This window comes from Dermacentor andersoni, chromosome 2 (assembly GCF_023375885.2).
Source record: "Dermacentor andersoni chromosome 2, qqDerAnde1_hic_scaffold, whole genome shotgun sequence".
Taxonomy (NCBI): domain Eukaryota; kingdom Metazoa; phylum Arthropoda; class Arachnida; order Ixodida; family Ixodidae; genus Dermacentor; species Dermacentor andersoni.
Genome location: NC_092815.1, coordinates 176,924,627 through 176,950,992, shown reverse-complemented (window position 1 = coordinate 176,950,992; position 26,366 = coordinate 176,924,627). Strand labels below are relative to the sequence as shown.

The following is a 26,366-nucleotide window of genomic DNA, read 5'->3' as shown; positions in this document are numbered from 1 at the left end:
GAGCAAATGATAAATGAAAGGTAGGTAGGTTAAACAGGACTGAGCCCGGTTGGCTACCCTACACTGGGGAAAGGAAAGAAAGGGACGGAAAGATTAAAAGAAGAAGAGAAAGTCCACTGGGGATTTGAAGGTCGCTCACGCCCTTCAAAGTTCCAAGAAAGTGCCGGCCCTTTTACGTGGGTCGAAATGAGGAGCCCGGGGCCCACAGGACCACGATGACTCCACTGACAGCCTTCAAAATTCCACAGAACAGCTGTCTCCTTGCCGTGGAGAGGCGTGGTATGCTGCTTGGACTTTTCCCGCCACGAAAGAGGAAGGCGTAGCGGTTGGCGCCAACACCCGCGCCGCCTCGTTCCTGCCAAACGGATCTCGGGCAGAACCGGCCCATTGTTAAAGTTGCCACCCCCGCCCCGTCGGTCTGGTGGGCTCTTCGGTACTGCTATTTGTGTGCTATTACCTGTTATATGTGCATATTGTATATATATTTTGGTCTCCTCTTCGTCTGCTCTAAGAGTCTGTCTTTCGTCTTTGATACCGAGTGGCAACACTAGGGGCCCTATAACGTAAAACTATTCCAATGTAAAGAATACATTGTTGCGCCAAAAAAAGAAAATAAGGACTCGCGAAGGAAGAGTACGAAACGACAGATTGAGCGCTTCCTTCTCGAGTCTTTATTTTCCTTTTTTGGCGCAACAATGTATTCTTTAGATCCCAACCAACTCGCCCAGCAACAAGTTCTATTCCAATGTGTTTTCATTTCTATCTCCTGACGTCAAATTTGCGTAACCGCCGAAGGAAGCATCGGTCGGTGACCCGCAGGGTTTTCTGAACAGACCAATCAAACGCTCTCCTCATTTATAGGAGGTCACCTTTGTTTGCTTTAAAAACGAATAACATTGCCTACGCTGAGCGGCTTGTCTTATCTAATTGGCTGACAGGAGGCGAGGAGCACGCTCAAGTGGAGGATTCAATGGGGCCTAGCTAGTGCACTGAAAATCGATGACCGCATGAAGAGGGTGGTGCCGGCGCCTGCAATTGGTCCGCTTCCCATTACTTGGCTTGACGTGGGTGGTCGAAAATTGCGGCGGCATGCAATGGAAGGTTAAGAATGCCGCTAAAACGGATCCTCAGCAAAGAAGAGTTGACTGAGCGAGGTCATAAACATGCCGTAAGTGCTCGATAACGTTACACGGTCACGCAAAAAATTTTATTGTACGCAAATACACCCATGCTCTCCGGCAGGTGCGAGTAGCCAGTGCCCAAGCGATCGGCGGCAGCCATCTTTTATTCCTTTTGTAACAGGGCAGCCTGCGGCTATTCAAAAAAAAAAATCCAGTTTTGTTCGGAATATTAATGCATCTTTAACGTGTACACGTCGCTTTGACGCGGTGGGTTTTCGCAGTTTTGTGACATCGCGTGACAGGCATGTAAAGTGAGTGTAGCCCGAAAACCTTTAACCAATAGCCGAGGGCTAATGTCGAAAAGGCGCCGAATCAGAAATAACTATTTTTTTGGTCCAGTCATGCACAATCAGTGTGTACGCGTCATATCAGATGGGGAGCTATCGCGGTTTTCGTGACGTCGCTTGACAGACAGGCGAAGTGGGGGTGGTTCAAAAAAGTTTTTGACCAATAGCAGAAGGCTGATTGCAGAATTGGAATAGAAAAGATTGGAATAGCTTTACGTTATAGCGCCCTAGGTATGTGCACGTGTTTGTAGCGCCCTATCGCCTTATTCGCTCAACTGACATCATTCTTTCTTCGTCATTCTATCGTTGTACCTGTGCCGTCGTCATTTAGTCGTCGTCGTGGTCATGACCGCCCTTGGCAAGCGAGTACCATATAAGAGTGGGCCAATACCAGAAACGATTTTATGCGCAAGTAGCCGAGACAACGTAAGTCTCAGAGTGACCGCTACGGATCTTAAAGAAACATGTCTCCAGCAATACGGCGTGTCGCTACATTGTGCAGACGCTAATGGCATTACCGTCGGCAAACATGTTGTTGTCCTGTGTGACCGTGACACATACCCACAGTGGGGGATTGGCCATGAATCGGGTGGTTCAATTAGGCGCATAAAAATAATAAGTTGTGGTTCCTGACCTGAGTGGTTGTGGCGCATACACACAGTGGGGGACTGACAATGAATCTGGTGGTTAACTTAAGCGGATAAATAACAGGTCCAAGGCCTGTTCTTGCCTGACTGTTCTTGCCTCGCAGGGTTTTGGCCAAGAATTGAGTAGCTGTTATTTTTTTTTTTTCTTCTATCGCTTGTCAACAGTTCAGCTAGTCTCATTATTGTTTAGCTAATCAGACCACGCAGATGTCCTTTTCTTCGCCAGGGCCAAGGGCATTCCCCTGGTCCGCTTCTCTTCCTCCGCAGGAGTTACCTGTGGATCTGTTTCTACGAAACGGCATCACATCAGTTCCTGTGGCTCTCGTTCCAACCAATAACGGAGTCATACGGATGAAGAATCCGAAAGCGATTCAGGCGGAATTGCGATCGGTGACGGCCCATTTCCAGAACATCACTGAGGTCCGCAAGTTTGGAAGAGGTGGAGTCCTCTGCTTTTCGGCAGACCAGTCCTGTGTACAAGACCTGTTAAACTGTACGCTGTTTGCCGCCAATCCGGTGAGCGCATTTATTCCTCCCCACTTGGCATGTGTGAAAGGGCTTGTCCGCGGCGTCGACGTGAACATGACACCGATGGAGGTATTAGAGATGCTTTCACCCGCGGGTGTAATTTCAGTTTATCGGTGTGGACGTGTGGTCGAGAAAAACAGGATCCCTACTGAGTCGATCATAGCCACATTTGCAGGGACAAATCGACCCTCAGAGATAAAGGCATGGCCTCTAATCTACAGAGTGGAACCTCTGTCCCCTCGTCCCCTCCAATGTGTGAAATGCTGGCGCTACGGACACACGGTAAAAGGATGTAGATCTGCTTCCAGGTGCCGAATTTGTGGACAAGAGCACAATGCTAGCGAGTGTAAGAGCAAGGAAGAAAGGTGCTGCCTCTGCAATGACGCGCACTCTGCTGATTATTGTAATTGCTCAGCCAAGGCACGGGAAATTGAAATTCTGGAAATCGTTCAACGAAGACGTTGTTCGCGTAGAGAAGCCGTAGCGGAAATTCATTCTAGGACACAGGGTTACGCCGGCGTCACAGCCCGCCAGGTGACAGCAACGGATACGTCTCTTTCACATTCTATTGCTAATGCCATTGAAAGGGCAATGGAAAAATCTATGGAGCGCCTAGCTGGAAACCTTTGTGAGTCCCTGACACAAATTCTAACTAGCCAGATGGCGCACATATTTGGAACAACAACAGCAGTTGGTATAACTTCTCGAACTACTGAGTGTCAACGTACTTCAAACGAGGAAGTAACCGCCAATTTCACGTCGCCAGATGCCCAAATTGTAATCCCACCTGTCGCTGTTAACGAGACCCAATGCACAGGCTCCAACGATAACACAGAGGGCGCAGAGGAAATGGACATGGATCCTCGATCGTTAAAACGATGTAGGTCCCCTTTGTCTAAAAAAGCTACGACTCTAACTCAGGCAAAGACAAAAAAGTATCAGAAAGACAGCCTTACAAAGGAAGATTTATTAAAGGAAAACATTTTAGGTAAGGCAGTTACTGAGTCCATACTTACGCAACCATAGGTCTCCTCAAAATTCTTCATTGGAATTGCCGATCAATTTACTCCGCAGCAATAGATTTATTGTATCTATCATCGAAATTTTCCCCGGATATTATTGCTTTGCAAGAAACATGGCTTTCAGCTCATCAATGTTTTCAATTGGCTAACTATCGCTCTTTCCGACTGGACCGTCCATCGAAGGGCGGAGGTTTAGCTTTCTTCATCAATAACAGAATTAGCCTTAGAGCAAAGATTTCATATAAACATATGTCCCCCGAAAGCGAAATTTTCGCATTAGATATAACTATACCAGGGTGTCTACCTTTCTCTTTAGTAAACGTATACTTTCCGGCGGGTGTACAGAACACTCGATGTTTGAATTCAGCAGTGACTTCATGGTGTAAGGACAAAATTCTGGTTGGAGATTTCAACTCCCATCACACGTGCTGGGGTTTTCGAACTGACCAATGTGGCAAACGCTTGTGGGATTGGATAATAGATAATAATCTGACTTGCCTGAACTCTAGAATTCCTACATATATTTGTAAACAGTCCCGCTCCGCATTGGATTTAAGTTTTGTAAGTTCGTCCTTCACTAACTCATCCTGGACAGCCTTGGACTGTGCAACCAACAGTGACCACTTTCCAATAATGGTTGAAATTGCTTGCCCGATTACGCCATCGTGCTCCCAGGTACGCGTATTTGTAGATTATAATAAATTTAAATCCGATCTTAAGGTACATTTGGCTTCTCATTCAGAAGAGCAGGAAGACACCAAGGCTATGAAACTTTGTGCGGTAATTAAAAGAACATACAAAAAGGCTGAATTCAGTGTTACATCTGCAAAGCAAACATCTTATAACCCTTGGTGGAATGCAGACTGCACGCGAGACCACCGACGCCGACAGGCAGCTTGGAAGCAGCTCCTCTACAACCAGTGCCCCAAAAATTGGTCTGATTACAAGTTTTATGCTGCTGTCTTTAAACGTACAGTTGCTAAAGCTAAAGAGGATTATGATAGGAAACACTATGATTTCCTTTCTAAATCTAAAAACAAAAAACCGCTGTTTAGGTATATGAGATCTCGGAAAATTCTGCCATCGTCAGCTAATATTGATTATGTCAATCTGTCTCCCGATGAAATGAGAAAATCTCTCGAACTCCTTGCTAAAGGCTTGGAGAGTAGATTCACGTCATCGATGTCGTATAATTTGCAAAAATTAGCCCCATCCTTAGTGTATACTGAAGTTTCATTGCCAGAATTATCTCAAGTGATTCGAACCTTACCATTGTCAGCCCCTGGTCCTGATGGAATTACCGTTCACATGATAAAAATTTTATTTGATCTATCTCCTGGAGACCTTCTAAACGTTATAAACTATTCCTTACAGAAAGCCTGGATACCTTACGATTGGAAAGTAGCTAAAGTAATCCCGATACCTAAAAAACAAGGACAAGGTTATAACATAGAAAACATCAGACCTATTTCTCTTACTTCTAATATGGTCAAACTCATAGAGAGGGTATTACACTGCCGCATTACTATCTGGATGACGGATAATTTAATATTAAGTCCAAATCAAATAGGCTTTAGAGCTAATTGCTCAATATGGTGTGCCCATGCTGATTTAGAAAGCCGCATCCAACTTGCCCGGAAAAGGAGAGAATATTCTGCTTTGATGAAATTAGATATAGCTAAAGCTTATGACAGCGTCGAACATTCAATTCTGCTAGATATTCTGCAGCGTCGTAATTTTCCCTATTATATAACCGCATGGGTGGCAGAATTTTTGAGATCAAGAGAATTTTATTGCTTTAAGGACGGATGTTCTTCGTCTAAATTCAGACAAACTCGCGGAGTTCCCCAAGGATCTGTCCTATCCCCAATATTGTTTAATATATTAATGAGCTCTATCCCCACTTGTCAGGACGTGCACGTTTACGTGTATGCAGATGACATTGCATTCTTTGCTGCCGACACTGACATTAACACATTATACCAAAAATTACAAAGCTACATGAACATGCTAGAAGTATGGCTTCAGACAATTTGTATGTCATTAAATGTAAGCAAAAGTGCCATTTTAGTGTTCTCGGTCATGGATCCGGTTTCGATTTCTATTACTTATAAACACGAACCCATTCAACAGGTTGAGTCTCTAAAATATTTGGGAATCACATATAATGGAAACCTCAACTGGAGTCCCCACATAGAGAGTGTAGCGGGTAAGGCACAACGTGCTTTAGGTATTCTGCGCAGAATGAGCAACCGAAAATATGGACTGCGTAGGGATTCACTGTTGATGATTTATAAAATGTATAGGCGTCCCATATTGGAATTTGGGTGTGTCTTGTTCTCAGGCGGCCCTGCTTATAAAATAAAGCCTCTGGTTCTTTTGGAGCGTGAAGCTCTACGCCTATGTCTGGGACTCCCCAGGTTTGTGGCTATTAATGTTATCTACCAAGAAGCGCGCCTTCCAACATTGCCCTGCAGATTTCGCATCTTAACAGTTCAAGCCTTTCTGAAATTTTACAGCTTGCAGCTTAGACGATCTGAATACGCATTCATTGATGATCCAAATTCCTTCTTCCTTGCTCATTGGCCTCGATTTCACACTCCACAGATCATATTTGTTCAAAAAGAATTAGATAGCCTGAATGTGAACATTCGAGAGGTAATTCCGTCAACCGAATCACATCAGAATATTAAGATAGATTTTGATGACATATTCCCCCCCAACTCTAAGTATCAATCTGCCACTTTTTTAAATAACCTGTTGCAAGATTACCTAGCGCACGTGCAAACAAATAACATAATAGCTACAGACGCTTCAGTGAGCAACGAAAAGGCGGGCGTAGGCATCTTCTCGCTTCCGCTTGGCTGGTCATTCTCCTTGAGACTGCCAGATTTCACACCTGTTTTTGAAGCCGAGCTTTTAGCAATTCTTTTAGCGCTTCGGAAACTCCCGTCGAACTCAATAAGCGCAGTTATTATAACAGATTCCCTTTCGGTCTGTACTTCGCTTACGGCTTCACCCAATTCGCCACCAATAAAAACGTTTCTAACATTAGTTCCTCCACAGTTGACTTCTCTAAAACTATTATGGGTACCTGGACATTGTGGCTTACATTCAAATGAAATGGCAGACGCATTAGCGCGAGCATCCCTGAGTGGACCTATAATGCCTGTTCTTCCTTTGGTGGCTCACATAACAGCAATCAGATATAGAAAATATTCAATTCATAGAGATGTCAGTGAATCAATAACGACATGGACAGAATATCAGCACCTCAGATTTCCGTGGAAGATCCAGTGGTGTCCATCAAGACAATCAGAAGTAGCGATCACGAGATTACGCTGCCGTGTCCCTCCATTAAACCTATATTTACACAGGACTGGTCTGACGCTATCGCCTCTGTGCCCATACTGCCAAGAAACAGAATCACTAGATCATTATTTTTTGGTATGTCGACGATACAAATTGTTAAGAAAAAGACACCTAGAACTTCCGTTCGCAAAATTAGGGTTAATATTATCACCAGAAATCATACTATCTTTCGGTGCGGCAGTTACAGGGGCCAGCCACAGGGACGTATTTGATGCCGTTTGCAGTTACATTCAGTCAACAAAACGAATAACTTTTTAACTTTTGTCTTGTATTTTGTTTGTTCTTGTACGTATTTTTTTTTTATCTCTCTTTCGTTATATTTTTTTCTCATCGAATAAGTAGCACTTCAAAAGATTAGGTGAATGTTTCAGCACGCAATTCTTGGCCAATCCCCCAGCGTGGGTATGAGCCATAACATGAGGCCATCATCATCATCATCATCGTGAATGCAGTGACAGAGTACGTTGCCCGTAACAGACGACAATGAAGAAGCCGAATGCCTCCGCCATGCCTCGATCCGTGACCCATTCGCCCTCAACGAGATCGGCACGTGTTGCTTTGAGGTCGTCCGAGCAAAGCTCTAGCTCTGTGACTGGGTCTGAGACACCACGTGACTTATGGGGACGTTCCTGCAGCGCAGCGCCCAGTTCCCTTGCCAGCCCCTGCACGCCCATTGTCCAGGAGGGAACTCCAGCTGCGGTCGAAACACCGGCATTGAAACCTGCAGAGAGTGAGTGATGGCGGATCTTTATGTAATCACCATACCAAATATACGAGCTGCTAAGTACGTATATGTATGTAAAGACTACCATTAAAGCGGTCCTGAAACATGTTGTCGAAGTGGAAATACGCATTCCAAGCTAAAAGAGGCTATTTTAGAAATACTTTTCCGCAAAAAAAAGTACTCCAATGCATTCAGCGGAAGCGGAGTTATTGCCAATGAAACATCCCGTTCGCGGTGCTTCCGCTCTTTCTTCAATGCCTTGCACTGTGAAGCCTACGGCGAAGCGGGGCATGCCCACAACGCTCCGCCTACTGAACATCACCGTGACGCAAGTTCAAAGTTGATTTTGGTTGTTCACCTAGACACACTGAGGAAGGAAACGAAGGAGAGGCCCTGACGTCACTCTTTGTGAAGCTAAAGTGAAGCCGGAAGTTGGCGTTGCTCATGGCGTTGCTCCGCCTATCGGGCCAGCTCTCCTCTCTTGTTTACATTTCTCGCGAAACCACGCCGCGCTGCGCGCAACCGTGCTGCTCGTACCCGTGCGCTCCGCAGCAATACTAAGCGATCGTTAGCACGTTAGCATGATTCCGCGAAAGAGGGCAAAATTTCCCGCGAATATTCCTTCTTCCGTAGCCATTGCCGTGGCGCGGTACATTGCGTACAGCGTTGCATTCGCGTTCATTTCACGAACTTTAGCTCCTCCTGTCCCACCTGGCCACAGCAACATACGGTAGAGCACTGTCCAGATAACACAGCGCAACAAAACACGGAGAACAACGCAAACCTGCCCGCACGGCGCCTTTGCCACGGTACGAAAGCTACAGAGCTACACGTGTGAGCGCACAGAATAATAACAAAGCCGTCATTGTGGCCCGAAAGGCGGGGCCACTACAGCAAACAAATAAAAAAACAGCAAGACAAAGGAGAACCTACTACGTCATTTCCTCCACACTTTTCTCCTAGCGCGTAGGGGGTAGAGCCTCTCCTCAGTTTCCTTCCTCCATGCCTAGACATGACTACTCGATATCATTGCGCCTACGACGCGCCAAACGTAAGCCAGACTCGGTTGTCCTAAGCGAACCGCAGTGAGCTCAGCCAGCGGATAAGTCGCGGCGCCCCACGGCGACCACGGTAACTACGCTACGTACCGGACCACAGCTACATGCAAATGTAATCTGTATTCACAGCGTTTGCTTTGTGCGCGCGATGGCTTCAGTACGTGCTTGTGCACATGTGCTCCAGTCTGGCCATGCTACGTAGTGCAGACCAGCTTTGTCCTGCACCATCTTGACCGACGGATAGTAGCGACATCCAACTTGCACATTTTTGAAGGGCTATCAATAGCTCGCAAACAAGCCAAGTCTGCCAAGGCATCAAACCAGGAGCGGCCAGGAGTTAACTCGCGCTGGCAAGTGTGCGTGTCGCCTGACTTGAAGTTTCGCGTCGTTCGAGGCTTGTTGAGTGTTCAAAACTAATCGAAACTAGCGACACCCGACGGGTACGACACCTTTAAGCAGGCGGGCTAAGGTTACGCGGGCGGACGCGGCCGAGCGTGAGCCGACTGTAGTCGGCTTTTTTTTCCGGAAGTACGTAATTATCGAAATTCGAAAACAGATTTTCGCCTACTTCAGCCTGCTGATTAGACTTATTCAATAAATTGACGCAGTAACCCGAGGAAGAAGCACATTGATCGATGTCGGCTCATTGCCAATAGCAGCCGCGTATGAGAATCTGCTACATTACAAAATAAAGGGAGGAGCATGCTTCTGTAGAAAACAGCGTTTGAGAAAAGTGACTTTGCACTGCACTCGCAAGATCCACACGCCGTGCACGAATGGAAAACTTGCGTGAGATTTTCACAGCAGTCTGGAATAAGTTTGACCACCAGGGGTCTCTTAACGTGCACCCATTGCGCGGTACACGTACATTTTGACATTTTACCCCTATCACAATCCGGCGCCCGCGGCCCAGACTTGATCCAGCGACCAAAAATAACAAATAAATGACTAAATGCCATACACTAGGCGCTGAAACAAAAATGATAGGCGTAACGTTAAGGCTGTCGAAGGTGGCAGTATGCTTTAGAGAGAAAACGCAAGCAGCCGATATTTCATTTGAGATAAGGAGGAAGAAAACAATACTGGGCGCCGAGCAATTTTCAGCAAAGACAACAGGTGGACTTTCAGAATAACAATCGCTCTTCAAAAGGAAGGGCAACGCAGCAGACGGTGGAAGAATGCTAGGCTCAGATAAAACATTTTCAGGCATCGGATAGCGCGACGCAGGGATGGTAGAAATTGCCGTGAATTGCTTCTTTCAGCACACCGTATGAAGCGTGATAATGATGATAATTATGTTAAATAGCACGTGCATGGCATTGCCCCATTTACCATAAGCTTGGTTGGCTCTGCCAATCGTTCAACAGGACTGCTCAAGCAGAAGCTGGAATGGCCTCCTGTGCACATTCGTAAACTTGTTGCCATTTCATTATTTCGATCAGTAGTAGAATAGCCATCTGCCACCTGGAACCCAGAGCACGCTTGTATTATTAATAACACAGAATCCTTACAAAACGGTGGCGTAGGCAACATTTACTTGGGACTACTCATGTTTCAATAGCATCACTGCTATTAAAACGCGAGCTGGATTTCCTCAACTCTCGTATCGAGGCAAGATGGCTCGCATTTCACTCCTTAAAGAGCTGTATCGCCATACAACACTGCATGCAATTTCTTTTAAAAATCAACAGTCACCTTTCCACCCCTGGAACACCCTCATAAAACCAAACGCCTAAGTACAAAATCTCTTATCTCGCCGTGTCATTCATTCAGCGCTATATCATTGATGAATACTCTCGTGCCATACATCACCGCTGGGCCTGACATCGCACGATTCCAAAAATTAATACGTAATTGCAACGAAGGCTAATAAATGTGCAGCGATTCATCTTGACGCTTCATTTGTCATTATGTAATCGCATGTATAGTGTTGATATGCTCAATAAATTCATTGTTGCTTAGCACTTCGCTGTGTCAACTGTTGACGTTTCACGCTATTGTGAGCCATGTTCTGTTGTTGACGTTTTTTCATTCACCAGTGCTTTTTCTGCCTCTTTTTCTCACTCAACCTTTCCTGTCGTACAATAATCACTGCTTTTTCCCCTGTAATGCGCAAATGTTTATCGAAGCACATACATTTTTTTGTTTATATTGCAAATGGTTCCTGAGATCTTGTAATGTTTTCTCATATATGTGTTCTGTTTAAACTAGTATCTTATTGTAGAAGTGCCTCTTGCTGGGCCAGTTAGTTCATACAGAAACTTGAGAAAACCAGCGAAAATTTGAGACGCAAACACGACAAAACGAAGAGGCATCACAGCGGTGGATTAGCAACTGACATATATTTGGAAAAAATGGATAAACCCTCGAACATCAAACCGCTGACGCAAAAAAAATCATGTTATGGGGTTTTACGTGCCGAAACCACTTTCTGATTATGAGGCACGCCGTAGTGGAGGACTCCGGAAATTTCGACCACCTGGGGTTCTTTAACGTGCACCTAAATCTAAGTACACGGGTGTTTGCGCATTCAGCCTCCATGGAAATGCGGACGCCATGGCCGGGATTCGATCCCGCGACCTCGTGCTCACAAAACTTGTCTCAGACGACGGTGGGCCGCGATTGCACATCGCTGCGATGATATTTTAATTATTGCCTTTTGTTGGGCGTGTTGGTAAACTGACTTGTGAAGCATAATAGTGATACGTGTGTTAGTGCCCCTTCGGTCGAACTGTTAGATAAAGAGACGGCTTTGTTGGATAGTTAAAATTTGGATGAGGTGGCGCCATTGTGCATGGGTTAAATAGGTGGGTGTTTTCTGAAAATCAAGTTGTTGAAGTTAGCTCATTGTGGTGTCGTCTCCCTTCTGTCCTTGTTCTCTGGCACTAAGTATGGTTACCAAGATAGTTTCATTATCATGCCGATCGCTAAAACGAGTGGCGAGCGTCGAAATCCGGACAATCTGGAAAGTCTCTTACGTAAAAAAAAAAGTTCCGTGTAGTCATTAGACCTTGCATCACTCTACCCGCGTTGTTATGACGGTGTTCCCCCGTGGTTGCTTAGTGGCTATGTTGTTGGGCTGCTAAGCACGAGCTCGCAGCATCGAATCCCGGCCACGGCGGCCGCGTTTAGATGGGAGCGAAAACACCCGTGTACGTAGATTTAGGTGCACATTAAAGAACCCCAGGGAGTCCAAATTTCCGGAGTCCCCCTCTACGGCTTCCCACATAATCAGATCGTGGTTTCGGCACGTAAAATTCCATAATTAACATTTTTTAAATAATGTGGGAGAGATAGTGTCTGCACGTGACAAGTATGCATTCCATCTTGGTGACGCAGAGATTATAGTCGTCAAAACAGAGGACCAGACTACCGCAAGACGTGCCGCTGCTGTGATTGCCTCGGAAGACGGCAAGAAAGGAAGGCAGTCCAAAAAGGCTCGCAAGGCTGTGTCCGGAGCCAAGGATACGGCCGAGTCCAGAGTCGTGGCTGCACTTGACAGCCCCGATGCCGGCACTCCCAAGGCGGAAACGAGCAAGAAAGCGACCCAACGCCCGGAAGGCGGGACGGCACCTGCCGTTCCACCCGAAGACGGGGGAAAGCCCAAGAAGAAGCCCGAGAAGGAGCCCATGAAGGAGCCCATGCAGGAGCCTATGCAGGAGCCCATGAGGGAGACCAAGAAGGAGCCCAAGAAGGAGCCGAAGAAGCTGACCGTCGCGTTCGTGCCCGTGGCCTCGCCTGTGCTGGACGCAGCTTGTCCGGCCGGCCCTCCGGCCAAGTCGAAGCGCCGCAAGCGCAGACGGCGGCAGCCCATCAAGAGGCCCTCCGAGCTGCCCCTCCTCCGTTTGCCCAAGGCGAGTATTAGAAATAGATGCAGGCAACAGCGTGGTCACGTGCTGGAAGGTTATTTCAAATGGTCACTGTTTCATTTATTGCTTTGCTCTACCTGTAGCACTTTCTCTATGTTTCAATAATTCCAAGTTGTAATTTACACGCTTGTTTAGAGAACTGTGAAATAACCGCAATTATTGCTGCAAAAGATAGCAATGCCAGCCACGTTGTTTGCCTACACGATGTGTTATGGCTTCGCACAATCTTGACCGACGCAGCTAGGTGTGGCCACCGTGATAAGCGGTCATCTAAAATTTAAACATACAGAATATTTTGATTTTTTTTATTATAACAGATTTTATCACAACAGATGTCCGCCACTAATGGTCATTTTTCCCTTTCCTTTTTTTGTTATGGCGATACGGTTATAGCGTTTTTCTATTGAACAAGCGTGTAGTCCAGTGAACCTTTATCACTTGGAAGGTAAGTCCAAGGTGATAACTGTCAGGGCGACGTACGCACGTAAGAACACGATTTGCACAGAAGTATACCGGTCATATATGCAGCGTCAATTCGGCGTATTACAATTCCTTAATAAAGGACGGGCACTGAATCTATTACTGGTCGTGGGGAGGTTTCAGAAGTTCTCAGGACTGAAATAAACACTGCCTCAAGAGGAAGCTTAAGGCCAACTCTGATGCCGCCTATCCAGATGCACGTAAAACGCATAAACGCTTTTACGAGACGACCGCTCCAACAATGTGAGTGAAATTGCTTGCTTCTGAAAGAGAAAGCTAAATTACAGTTATCGTGGCAAGCAGAATTTTGATTTAGACCATGGAGGTATTTACAAAATTTGCCAGAAATTGGTACATTTAAAGAAATAGAAGCATGAATTGTACTAACCCACAAGTATGCTCCCAAAACAGATATACCAGTTCTGTGAAGGGTATCTGTCAGAGCAACTAAAGAAGTAATGCATAAATTGACAGATTACGTCAATTTGTTATAACGTCTACTAGGGCATTTCAAAACTCCTACTCGCATATTAGTGGTATATTTGAGAGGGGTGTGTATTATAATAATCTTTCCGCTTAAGTTGCATTATGAGGTGCATGTACGAGATTGTGGTACGTTTTTCAGAGCTGACTTACACTTATAAGTATCATAGTTTCGTTCTATGAAATTTTACAATTCTCAACAAAGGAATTGAAAAAAAAAAGCTGCAAAAGAGCGGTTACCGGAATCACTAGATACTAACTAATTTTTTTCAAATCCAACAACCTTCATCAATTTTGGTGCATTGGTCGCCTGCAAAAACGATTTCTCACTTTTGATGTATTTAGATATAGCCCTGAGCGTAACCTTCCTGTTATAATATGACCTATTTGAATAGGTTCTAATGCTGAAGCGCGATAGGCGTTGATATTTCTCTGTTATTTGCGCCAAGGGGTAGTTTTTGATTGGTTCAATTGGAACATCCACTACAGTCAGTCGAAAGCCCCAGGCACCAAAAAATAAAGCATACACATTCTAAAGGGGTTATACCGCTCACCTAAGTTGAGCTACGGCGTGGCTCCAATACTGTGCTGTATGTCGTTGAGAAATAACTGGAGTAGAGAAATTTTGCTTTATTGCGATAGCAATTATATGGACACTCCAAGCGAATTTTTGCCTTCGTCGTCGTCGGCGGCGGCGTCGCCGTGAGGTTCCGTATATATTTAAGCGTATTTATATTACATGCTACGTCATGTTATGTGACATGCGGTATATGCGGGTTGTATTGCCATACCATTGTATCACCAAAGTTGCTCTCCACTAGGTCTTACATTCTTCACAAAATTATTCTTCAGAATTTTGAGAATGGCAGCCGACAAACAAATCATGAAACAAAACATCGACAGCGCGTGCGTTTTATCTTGAATCTTCTCAGACTCAAATATTAAAAGTGTAAACAGAAAGCCTTTTAACCTGAAAATAATGCAATTTTATTGGTATATATATCCGCCTGTGAACTACCTCCGAGATTGGCCCATAGAACTAGTGGGAAACGTACCCGATACGGAAAAGTGGTGGTAAAGTCGCTAAGAAAGACGTTGGCTTTAATTAATAAACATAAATGAAATTCTCCGATGGCAGGATTGAAACAGAGGACCCCTAGCAAAGCAGCTCGTTTTTACTTAGACAGTTTACGTGTACTTGAATTCATACTGCAACTATAGCTACGAGTCTTACAGTTCGCGTAATATTCTAACATGTTAGTTTCGCATTCATTGCGTCACGCTTAATGGTGAAACTATGATTTCTCTTCTCTAGACTGCTCCCGTATTAAAGTTACTAGATTTTAATGCGGACGAAAAAAGAAATTGTTGCATGTTTATTTACTTGCTTCAACTTTTTCCTCGATACAGCTGTTATTGTTAACCGCAATAAACTGGCTTTGATACAAATGTATTCCTTATGGCTAGAAGCAAAGCTGAACAGCTTGTGCGAGTTTTTTTTAAATGTGGGACTGTGTCAGGGCATTAGAGAGTGAATTACAAAGTATTGCCCAGTATGTTAACCCCTTTCAGCGTTAGGTACATAGTATATGATACACACAACAGTTTCTTGCAGTCCATCAGAAAAAAAAGTAGGAAACGTCCACATATTCACCCGGACTTCTCAAGCATTGACGTTCATAGCAACTAGGCCCTCGAAATAATTTGAGTTATTTTTCGCTTAATCAATATATAGTGGCAGCTCTTCGCAATGTGAAAAAGTGCCGGTAGTGAAAGAGATTGTTCTACATATTATAATTTATTCCAAGTTATTGCAGCCTGTCAGGGCTATAGCAGGAGTGGGGTGTTACAAAAATGAATAAAACAGATAAAACGCAAACTCTTTACACACTAACTACAAAGTGAAATAAAAAAAGGAGAAGCTACCCTTCAGAATACTTTCATATTACCACTGAAACAATATTCAATGGACTTTAAGAAAAAGCCTTAAAAGCAGCGATCGCGTTTCACTGTGGAAATAGTTCCAGAGTTCCAGGTTCAGGGGGAAAATATACTTGAGTAAGTCAGTGCGAGAATAAAATGCTAAAATATCAAATTTATGGTTGTTCCTTGCAGGCGATAAGTAGTTATTCGGGGATGCATAGCGGTTTGAGTTAAAGATGTTGAACCAAAGGCTAGGTTATCTACTCGGCGCTATACGGTGAAAAAACAAAATGAATAGCTTCTCGTTGAATTGATTCTGCTTGACTGATGTGGGACATCATATATTGACATGTCTACTTGGTTGTCGGGTGACCACGTTTTACCACCTAACAAATGCCATCGCACAGCGCAGGACGCGCCTGCATGTATCGGAAGTTTCTCGAATGTCATCGATGGTTCTATCAGCTGTCTGTTGTCACCGAACCTTGTGTAATATGATTTCACGTATGCGCGACGCGAATGGTGTAGAACATTCCGGAAGACACGCGGGCACAAGCGATTACTCTGGAACCTTCGATGACTGATGTATAAAAGCAGACGCGCTTGACCCGCTGATCAGATTTCTACGATCGCCGACTGCGTTCGCCGCTATCGTTGTGCTTTAAGTGTGACCTGCTCTTGTGGGCATAGGTTCGCCCAATAAAAGTTAGTTTCGTCATTCATTGTATTACTAGCGTGTTCTTTACCGTAACTACTACCTGACATCTGGAGGAGGTGTTTTGCGGTGATGTACCGGACGCCCCCACAAAGCCGTGATCCAAGCTCGAACGCGGAAGACAGCACCAACGCCGCCAAGAACCAGCGAGGTAGCCGTAGGCTGCAAGAATTGTCCCCGGAGCACGGAGTTTTGCCTCAGACGACCAGGAAGATCGTCGCCAAGCCAACCCCAATGGCAGCCCCAGCGTCCCCCATCGCGCTGCAATATCCCAGGGAGCCACCGATATTCCATCGATCATCGACTGAAGATCTAGAAACCTGGCTGGAGACGTATGAAAGAATCGCCACTTTCAACAGCTGGATCTCCGACGACAAGCTGTGGCATGTATGCTTCGCCTTAAAAGACGCCACCAAAACGTAGTTTGAGAACCGAGATTCGACCCTGACAACATGGGACCTGTTTCGCAATATCTTTTTGCAGACCTTTATGAGCGTCGTGCGCAACTAAAAACATCGAAGCTCTGCTAGAAGCTCGAGTGCAATTTTCTAGTGAGAGCATCGCGATCTTCACGGAGGAGATGACGCGCCTGTTCAGACACGCCGGCGCCTACATGCTAGAAAAGAAAAAAAAAGTGCGTTTCTTGATGAGGGGTGTCAAACAAGAGCTTTCCACTATGAACCTGACTGTGCAGCTAACATTATTCCAGCATGTGCAGTGCTGTGCAATCGTGTCTTGATGAAAGTGACAGCTTGTTTGATGACATCGATGATGACAGCAGCAACGGCAGCAGTAACGATGACAATGGTGACAACCTCCCACAGTGAGGGTATAGCGTATAACGTACCTCCGTGGATGTGCTGCCCGGAGTGGTGTTATTAGCTCATTGCACAACACGACAGCAGCTCCAGCACTACCACAGAAGGGTGCGGAGGTGGGTGTGTGGGCAGAAGCACAGACAGCAGTCTGTCGTCCTGACAGACAGGCTATCCTCCTGAGGCACAGAGTGTATTTACGTTCCCAGATTTTTGTTAAACTTTCTGAAACGCGTTTTCGAGGTGCATAGGTGAAAAGTGTTAGGCAGCTTTGCTGTTTGATGCATTGTTGGGACTTAGCGCAATGTCCAATATATTGGACAATAGGCCTCTAGGGGGTCCTTTTTCCGGCGTAGTTGGGGCCAGTGGCCGAAACAAGTAATTTTGCAACAAAAAATAAATTTTTATTTGCGGCTGCTACAAATATGAAATTACAAACCAACAGGGCAAACAAGGTCCAAGCTTATCAATCTCTTTGATTAGGAAGAGTGGACTTTCTCAAAGCTGATTGTGCCTAATATGATTTATTAGGCACATATGGGTAATAGAAAGAAGCAACCAACGCGAAGATTTTGTGGCACTTAGTGAATAGCCTGTCGTTCTTTTGTTACATCTGCTAGAGTATCACCTGTGTTTTCGCGTAGTCTCTGTGAATGAGCTGCCCCTACTGAAAATGACTGCATTATTTCACTGTGATACTACGTGAGCCCCTTTCTGTTAGTAGCTTGGATAGAACACTTTGTGTTTATCAGCAGAATACCATAGCAACGTCTCTGGGCAACAGCCGTTTGTCAATTGATTTGCTGTTGCTGTTACTACTGTCATCTTGATGCCTTTCGCTACTGGCATCACCGACACTGTCATTGCCATCTAGACTATCTTCCTGAGGTCCAGAGTGAATTTAGGTGCCCGGGTTTTTGTTAAACTTTCTGAAATGCGTTTTTTGGGGTGAACAGCTGGGTGAAAAGTGTTAGACGGTTTCGCTGTTTTATGCGTTGTTTGGACTTTGCACAATGTCAAATATATTGGACATTGGGCCTCTAGGCCGTCTTCTTTCCTTCAGCAAATGGAATGGTGTAGTTGGCGCCAGTGACCGAAACAAATAATTTTTGCAACAAAAAATGAACTTTTATTTGCGGCTGCTACAAATATGAAAGTACAAACCAGCAATGTCAAACAATACCCAAGCTTATTAATCTCTTTGATTACGAGGAGTGGGATTTCTCTAAGCATCGTCGCTCATTTGTGATGCAATAGAAAAGTTGACACTTCGTGCAAAAAAACTTGGTTTTTGCTGCAACCTTCCATTCTGAAGCGAGCAGCATTCGGAGCATCGGAAAGTCATGGCAAATGACCGATTACTTTTGATTGGGCTTGAAGAGGAGGCGGCGGAGCCCGCTTTGCGGGTGGCTGCCAGTCGGAGTCACTGTCGCTCTCTGTCGGAATTTGCCGTGCTTCAGTGACCAGAGCCTCTCCCACAGAGACTCAAAAATAAAAAAAAAATTACTACGGGAGTATGTCACTGAGTCGTTTTTGCTGCCCGCGCATATCTCTTCACTCTTCCGCACTGTAACCATGAGCTGCTTGAGGCCATGTCCGCGACCTGGAAAAAGCACCTTATGGTCCATTTCTTTACCCTGGCCTTTATTCGGTAATAGCTGATCATGTGATCGGCCTTGTCGACACCTGCCACATTCTTATTGTACAAACACAATATCTGGCCTGGAAACATTCATGTATTTTTAGCTATACCATATGCGACACGTGTCTTCAAGATGCTTTCCGTGAACCGATGACATCAGTGTGATGACTTTGTTATCGTACAGTCGTTGCCCATCATCTCTCAACACCATCTCCGATGTTCCTCGTCCCCTAACTTTAAGCTTACTTTATCTAGACGGGTTCGCACCTGTTAGCATTCGATTGTTCATCATTGGTTAGGTACCAGAGATGTCCTCCTCTGCCAATTTATCAAGTAATGGACCAGCGGTGAAGTATCTGTCAAAAAAGAGGTGTGTTCAAGGAGCGAGATTGGTTACAAGCTTGAGCACAGCTGGCTCTCCAATTCCAGAACTTCCTTGGTACAAAGTTGACGTCTTCCCTTGGTATATTTCAAAATCCAAAATAAGGCCACTTGGCGTCGCACGCAATAAAGTTTTAGGCCTTCGGGGTTGGGTTTTTGAGGCACCAACTCTCTCAACTGTGTTCGCCCACTGAATGGTATCATCTGTTCATCAATACTTAAGCACCCCTCTTGAGGCAACTGAAGGCAGCCATTTAGGATGACTTTCACAAAAGGTCTAATTCGCCACAGCCTGTCTTCTTTATCTTTTGCGCGCACATCACGTTCAATGACAACCTTGAGTCTGGAACGTAACTGGAAATACCGATTTCTTCATATTTTGTCTGCGATGACTGGCACCCTGGTTTGCATTTCCCAATACATACGAATTTGGGGATATCCAAGACATAACATGGTGATTGAAATAAAAAAAATCACTTCTTGCGTAGATATATTCAGGCTCGTCCCACTTTCAACAACATGAACCGTGTTCATTGCCATTGACATTGCTTCAAACAACTCACGAGGGAGGCGCTGCTTGAAGTAATGAAGTGGAGACCAAGATTTACGGTCCCGCTTGTCCACGATGGGTTGGAATGTTCGCATCCCGGAACTGCTCATGCTGCAAGCAAATTAAGACGTATGAAAGCGTATACTTCTTATCATCGTGCAAAAATAAAAGGACAGCTGAAATAGGAGCCTAAAAATTCAGCGCTGTGTCCTTTTCCAACTACTCGTTCTCTGCGTTCCTACGGTTGCCGAAGTGGAGCTTGGTGTCGAAGGGGAGCCTTCATTCATTGTATCTTCATCTTCGGAACTCAACTCATCGAGCACCACCAATGGAGAAAAAGTGAGACCCTCAGCATGGTGGTCATCCTTGTCAGAGAGGTCCAAGTGGGAGGAGTGCTTCAATGCTATTCTCTCGCAAGGTTTGCTCAGCTGTTTCATCGTTCACACGGGGCTTGCTACCTAGAAAGAAAAATATCTGCATCCTCAATACCAGAAGCAGGTAATTGCATCAACTATCTGTTATTTGATAAGTAGGTCCAACAGACTACACGTGCGTACTGTCATATCTTGTTGTCGTTGAAACCCAATGCCCAATATATTGGACGTTGTAAAATACACAACGCACTCGCGAAAACTACCGTATTCGTAGCTAAAATACGGGTTTATCAGTGTTTCTCGAGTTCTTACGAGCAAAACCAAGGCCTAAATATGCTTCATCACACGCTATAAAGCATATAAAGGCACTTAATTCTTAGGCGGAAGCCGTAAAAGGCGCTTGTGCTCAGTCCCACCATTTTCAACTCTCCTGGAAAGGCAGAAAACAGACCGATTTCGACCGTAGTCAATAGACGGCAGCACCAGCCCTAGTAGAGGTGGAAGAGCCCTGTCTACGAGGAGAAATTTGTTTCGGTAGCACTGGTGGGCTGTGTTTGGTCGTGCAATATATTTACAAATCTTCCATTAGTGGGCCTGAGGAGGCTATGCTTGGGAGGATATTGGTCTTCGTCTCCTCGCTCCTTGTTTGGGTTACAGCAAAGCACAGCACTTTTCACTCCACCATATGTGCTGCTTACCCACACCTCGTAGGCCCTGCGCAGTTTTGCCACAGAGCCACAGCACAGTTCCTTTCTGAAAGACCAAGTCATGCTGAAAAAGGTCTCCTGGCATGCCAAGCACATTATTCCCTCTTGGAAGAACGTTCATAGTTGTAGAGTTGTGTATTTACTTGCAAATATTTATGTCAAGTGCGAGTAACTGTTGAAAATAATTTATTCATGCCCTCAGTGTAAATAAAAGCATGTAACACATCTTCAGTGTAATCTTTACTAAAAATAAATGACGGTCATTCCAATGCACAGTTGTGAATAAGCAGGACATGATTCATGCTGAAGAAAGCACAGTGTGATGCTGCACTGCATGAGCTCCAATACACGGTAAATGGACAGTTGGCAAATATGAAATCACAGAAATATGTGATATGAGCGTAGTGAGTTTTAAGCTCATGCACGACAGTTCACCTTCACCCAGCAACTCTACTGCACAAAAGGTGTCGCGAGTCTTGCCTGTTACGCATTCAACACGTTCATAGCAGAAAACTGCTACCATGGGGACAAGCTTACATTGCTATCACCAGTAAGGACACAATCACAAGTAACAGGCACTTGCTGTCCACAAAAAAGTCTATAATACGGGCACTTGTGGCTTGCATAGGCACTAAAAATGTTAAAATGCAAACATGACAAATATAGCATGAAAATCCTTACGGGGAATTTCAATGTCAGTTATCACAGCATGCTATTTAAATCCATTTATAGTAGATGCTTCTGAAAAACTCGCGTGGTTAAATTAGAAGATAAAAAGGATCACACAGTGTATATGTTCCCTAAAAAGCAGTACACGTGGAAACATCGCGGTAACAGAAAAACACACACACCAAACTGAGAAGGTGAAAAAACTAGACATGCAGTTTATAATAACTCTCACCGGGACAAACTTGTAGGGCAAGTAAAACTGCACATGAAAAAATGTATTTATTGAACTTACGAAGTAGCAACAAACATTTTTAATATTTTGTATTTTGCTGTATGCCCAGTAATCAGATTGTGAAGCCGCTGTTTTGCCTTTGTGCAGGACACAGTCATATATACCTTTCATGCGACATATAAAAAAATGTGTCGTGTGAACCAGGTTCAGGATATTCAATGCAAATGCTTGTTTCACAATGTTTGCAGGGCTCATAGATTAAGCGATAGTTATCCTTGAGGGTGGCTAGAACACATGTTTATGATGTGATAACTGTGAAATTAGGATAAAAAATGAAGAGACACCACAACACTTTCCCGTGAAAGTTAAGCCAAGCAGAAATATTTGTGCCATGTGCAGGAGGAATTTATCACTGCGCACTTTACCTACCTTTGGTGATAGTTATGACCGTATATAAAAAAGGTTCGCTTGCCACCTCTGTTGAGATTTACTTCCTTCCAATCCTCATTTATTCTTGCGTTTCCTATATGAATAAAAGCAAAAGCAACCACGCGATCATCGCAGATGTTCAGATTACACTGTTCAGACATTAAGCAGAAGGCAGAATGACGGTTTACTCACCTTGCGCTTGGGTTTCGCGGTTCCCATGTTGTTCACCGCTTTCAAAATTTTCTCCGGAGAATGTACACTTCGGCAGCTTAGACCTAATCAAATCAGGCAGCGTTAGGGACAAAGGTACACTAAATGCGGGTCACGGAACCGATCAGCTGCTTTCGTGTAGCCGACATCTCACGTTTGCACAGCGAAATGGATAGAATGCGGTGTGATGCATGTGTGGCTATGACTCGAAAAATGGAAATGCTTCAGATTACATTCAAGTGGGTTTCAACAATTTATTCGTCCCAAGATTACAAAAGAATTTTGCTTACAGTAAGTAGTATACAAAATTTTTAATAAGCGTACATATGTAAAATAAAGTTGTTATATGGTTACTTTAGGAGTAAAAAAAAACAAGCAATACAAGCTTCCGGCAAAGATGAACGCTGCTGATTGGGCTGCTTGAAATACGTCGCGCATTCCCGCCCCCATTCGCATAAACTGCCATGTCAATTTCATGTCTTCGCTTTGTAATAATTTTAGCTGGGAATAGTCTTACGTTATCGCGCGCCCAGGACATCTTATTAGTAAAATAAAGCCCGAGGTAGTTATGCTCCACTGCCTATTGTAATGAAGTAGTTTTCTAACAGTCGTTAAACAGACAGGGAGATTAACGTCTTCTGAAGGATGGACAGCCATTTTGTTGAAGTTTATGTTCGTTCTGTAATTTTCACAACGTCTACAAAACCTATATAATAATTGTTTAGTGAATGGTGTTCATCAGGTGACGTAACTGTATTGACACATCTTTAAAATACAGTCATAACCATATGGACGTATCTTCGTGGAAACTGCAACAGGCAGTTCATTAATATACAGCAACAGAAGAAGGTGCCGAGAACCGAACCCTGCGCTGCACCTAATGACAAATGTGCTACTGTAGTTTTGAATGAGTTGGATTTTCACAAATCATATTCCTGAAACGTGAGTACGAGAAATATCACTATTTATTTACGGCTTATTAGCTTGCTACGGTGTTTTATTGGAGAAATATATTTTGGAGGTTCTGTAATGTAAACATTGTTTTCTGTCATATATGATACAACCTGTAGTTATGGGTTGTACTGCGGACGAGAGTAGGTATGTACTTTCTGATAAACCGAAGGAAAAGAGCGATGGCAAAATATAATACTTGTACTGGCTCTTTCTCGCGTCTTTACGAACCAGATCAAGCGCCACCGCGGAGGCAGCAGCCATAGCCTTCGCAATAAGAGAAGCAGAGCGAAGGGGTCGCCCCGCATACATCCTGACAGATACACAGGCCGCCTGTTGGTTATACCTCAGAGGCACACTTCCCAGGTGCGTCACTGATACCCTGGGCCCCGTATTGACTGAGGACCATGCCGTCGCCTGGTGCCCGGGGCACACGGGCCTAGGGGGCAACGAGGAGGTGAACTGCGTAGCTCGAGGACTTGCTGGCCGAGCTGCAGAACCCTCCTCGGGACCCCCTTCAGATTACCATGAGGAAACCATCACTGGCAGGCAGATCTTGGAGTACCAGCGCCTGACCAGACGGAAGTGCGCTCCTCCACATCCCAACTTAAGCAGCCAACAAGCCAGGGACTGGCTCCGCCTTCAAACAAACACATACCCGCACATATCGAGACTGCACGCAATCTTTGCAGAGGTATACACACCAGGGATAGGTCCCTGGTGTAACGACCACACAGCCACACTGACACACATTACTTATCAGTGTACGGAGCGCCCATCCCAGGCAGTATCTAGGCTGGTGAGCTCATCACAAACACTCACGACGTGGTCTTGGGAGGCACGGCTTTTCGAGCTGGCACTGGGAAGCCAACTGGCGACCCTGGACTAGGCCCGGCGAGCCGCTACGGCCGGTGGGGCTCTACAAGAAGGCTCCACCCGAGATTAACCCCACGGAGTTCCTTCGTACAATGAAGTGTATTCTTCTCTATCACCAGTATTGATCTAAAATATGGAAGGAAGTGAAGATGCCAGCCGTGTTTACGACGAAGATAACGTTGCGCCTGTCGATTTCCAGAAGCTGTTGACAACAGCAGCAGCAGATAACCTTCGAAAGAAGAAGAGCAAAGAAATAACTAGTGCAAAAAGAAAGAACAACGAAGTTGGACATTCGAGGGCACGTGGCAGAGGAGTTCTTGTTGGCGGCGTAAGACGAGCTGCTCTTCGGGCCTATTGTGCTTCAGTGTTTTTTGAGTATTGGTCTACAGGACAACGAGGTCCTCGGAATTGACAAAAGGAGCAAGGTTTTCTTTAGGCCTGCGTCAAACTCCTAAGGACTATGCAAAGCAGAAATTAAGCTAAAACCAAGGCCTCTAAATTATCCGACCTTGATATTGAGGCTACCAATACGTCAATAAAAAAATCTCAACAAATTCGAAATAAATGTGTACTGGCTATAGTTTTGCGATATACACCGCATTTGTTCAAGTGCTGTGCCATTTTTTGCAGTGTTTCTACTATTGCAAGTATTCTGCAATTGTCTTTTTCATTGTCACGAGAACTGCCCGTAATGGCATGTCGCATCACGCGTGATACGCGGTCATTTTGGCTCAAGAATTGAAACCGACTCTTTAGAAACGTAAAGCTGATTTAGGCACGTATGGCGTAAACATATGCTCATTAAATCTTCTCGCAAGAAAATAAAAATTTACGCACTCAGGGGTTAAATGTTGATGTATAGTTCTGAACATTTAGACCACATGTTTCATAATATAATCGCAAAGCATTGACTATCCACTCAACCAATCAGTGACTTGCGCAAGACGAATTTCATAGCCTTATATAAGTTGCAAGAAGAATAAGCCTTCTCTAGACATCTCTCTTTAAAGCAAAAGTAGAAGATAGCCTGCAGGAGCATCGGTAGCTTTACTGCAGACCGTAGCTGATGTTGCATTACCGACAGAGGAGCAAAAATTAAGCTAAAACGAAGGCCTTTAAATCATCCGACCTAGATATTGAAGCTACCAATACGTCAATAAAAAATGTCAACAAATTCGAATGAAACGTGTACTGGCTATAGTTTTGCGAAATACACCACAGTTGTTCAGGCACTGCGTCAATTGGTTAAGTCTTTCTGCTATTTGTTGCAAGTATTCTGCAATTTTATTCAATTTTTCATTGTCGCGAGAACTACCCGTAACGGCATGTCGCCTCACATGTGATACGCGGCCATTTTGGCTCAAGAATTGCAACCGAGGCTTTAGAAAAATAAAGCTGATTTAGGCATAGGCATATAGCTGAACATTTAGGTCAAATGTTTCATAAAATAATCGCAGAGCATTGACTATCCACTCAGCCAATCAGTGACTTGCGCAAGATGAATTTCATAGCCTTCTATAAGTAAAGAAGAATAAGCGTTCTCTGGACATCTCTCTTTAAAGCAAAAGTAGAAGATAGCCTACAGGAACGTCGGTAGCTTTACTGCAGACCGTAGCTGATGTTGCATTATCGACAGAGAAGGGCTCGCGCGGTCGTCGCTTCTTCATGCTCGCCAGTGGCTCGGGAAGCCGCTTCTCTTTGAAGACAATGCGGTATCGCAGCTAGGCTGTTGTGAGAGTAATGCCCTGCAACCGTTGCCTTAACCACATCGCAAATTGAATATGTGCACCGAAATATTGAGCACCATTTTGCGTTGCCCGATCTGTGAGGACGTCGAGAAAGGCACGCAGCGGTAAGGAGCTTACTAACTTCGTTTCCTTAAATCGTGCGAGATTTTATCCAACGTATTTAGTGTGGCAAGGCCACATACAAGGCTATTTGCAGAGTGCCAGTGTGCCCTGCAAATAAGCGCATACGCCGGCAGAATGCAACTTAGCGCAGAAGTGGTCTGGAGACTGTTGATCGCCTAGTGATATTTTACGACATGATCTATCAGAGACGCCTTTGTTGAAGGCTCCGGAATGGCCTTGCACTGAAGCCGAAGTCGTGTGGCCTTCTCCACATGACCTTGGTAGCAGCCACCCTTATCTCGGGCTCTGCTCAGGCTGAGTAGCAAGACGCCATTATAATCACTCAGGCGACGCTGTGGGTAGTCTTCAATGGACGTACCGCAACAAGATA

The 26,366-nt window shown here is 44.8% G+C and overlaps 1 protein-coding gene and 1 pseudogene across 1 annotated transcript; one reads left to right on the top strand and one right to left on the bottom strand.

Annotated features, from left to right (window-relative positions):
- The first annotated feature begins 7,492 nt into the window (after positions 1-7,492).
- LOC126540400 (uncharacterized) lies at positions 7,493-16,799 on the top strand. The gene is made up of 3 exons (XM_072286189.1): positions 7,493-7,767; positions 12,159-12,673; positions 16,773-16,799. The coding sequence occupies exons 1-3, from the start codon at positions 7,521-7,523 to the stop codon at positions 16,797-16,799; spliced, it is 789 nt and encodes a 262-aa protein (XP_072142290.1). The 5' UTR covers positions 7,493-7,520.
- Positions 16,800-18,309: 1,510 nt separating this feature from the next.
- Positions 18,310-19,772, bottom strand: LOC140215859 (piggyBac transposable element-derived protein 3-like; annotated as a pseudogene).
- Positions 19,773-26,366: the final 6,594 nt, after the last annotated feature.

Bases quoted from the DNA above. Each gene is read 5' to 3' on its own strand.
- LOC126540400 (XM_072286189.1), top strand. From the start codon at position 7,521: ATGAAGAAGCCGAATGCCTCCGCCATGCCTCGATCCGTGACCCATTCG. The intron at 7,768-12,158 runs GTGAGTGATGGC...TTGGTGACGCAG, and splicing joins GGCATTGAAACCTGCAGAGA to AGATTATAGTCGTCAAAACA. The intron at 12,674-16,772 runs GCGAGTATTAGA...ATCTTTTTGCAG, and splicing joins CCCTCCTCCGTTTGCCCAAG to ACCTTTATGAGCGTCGTGCG.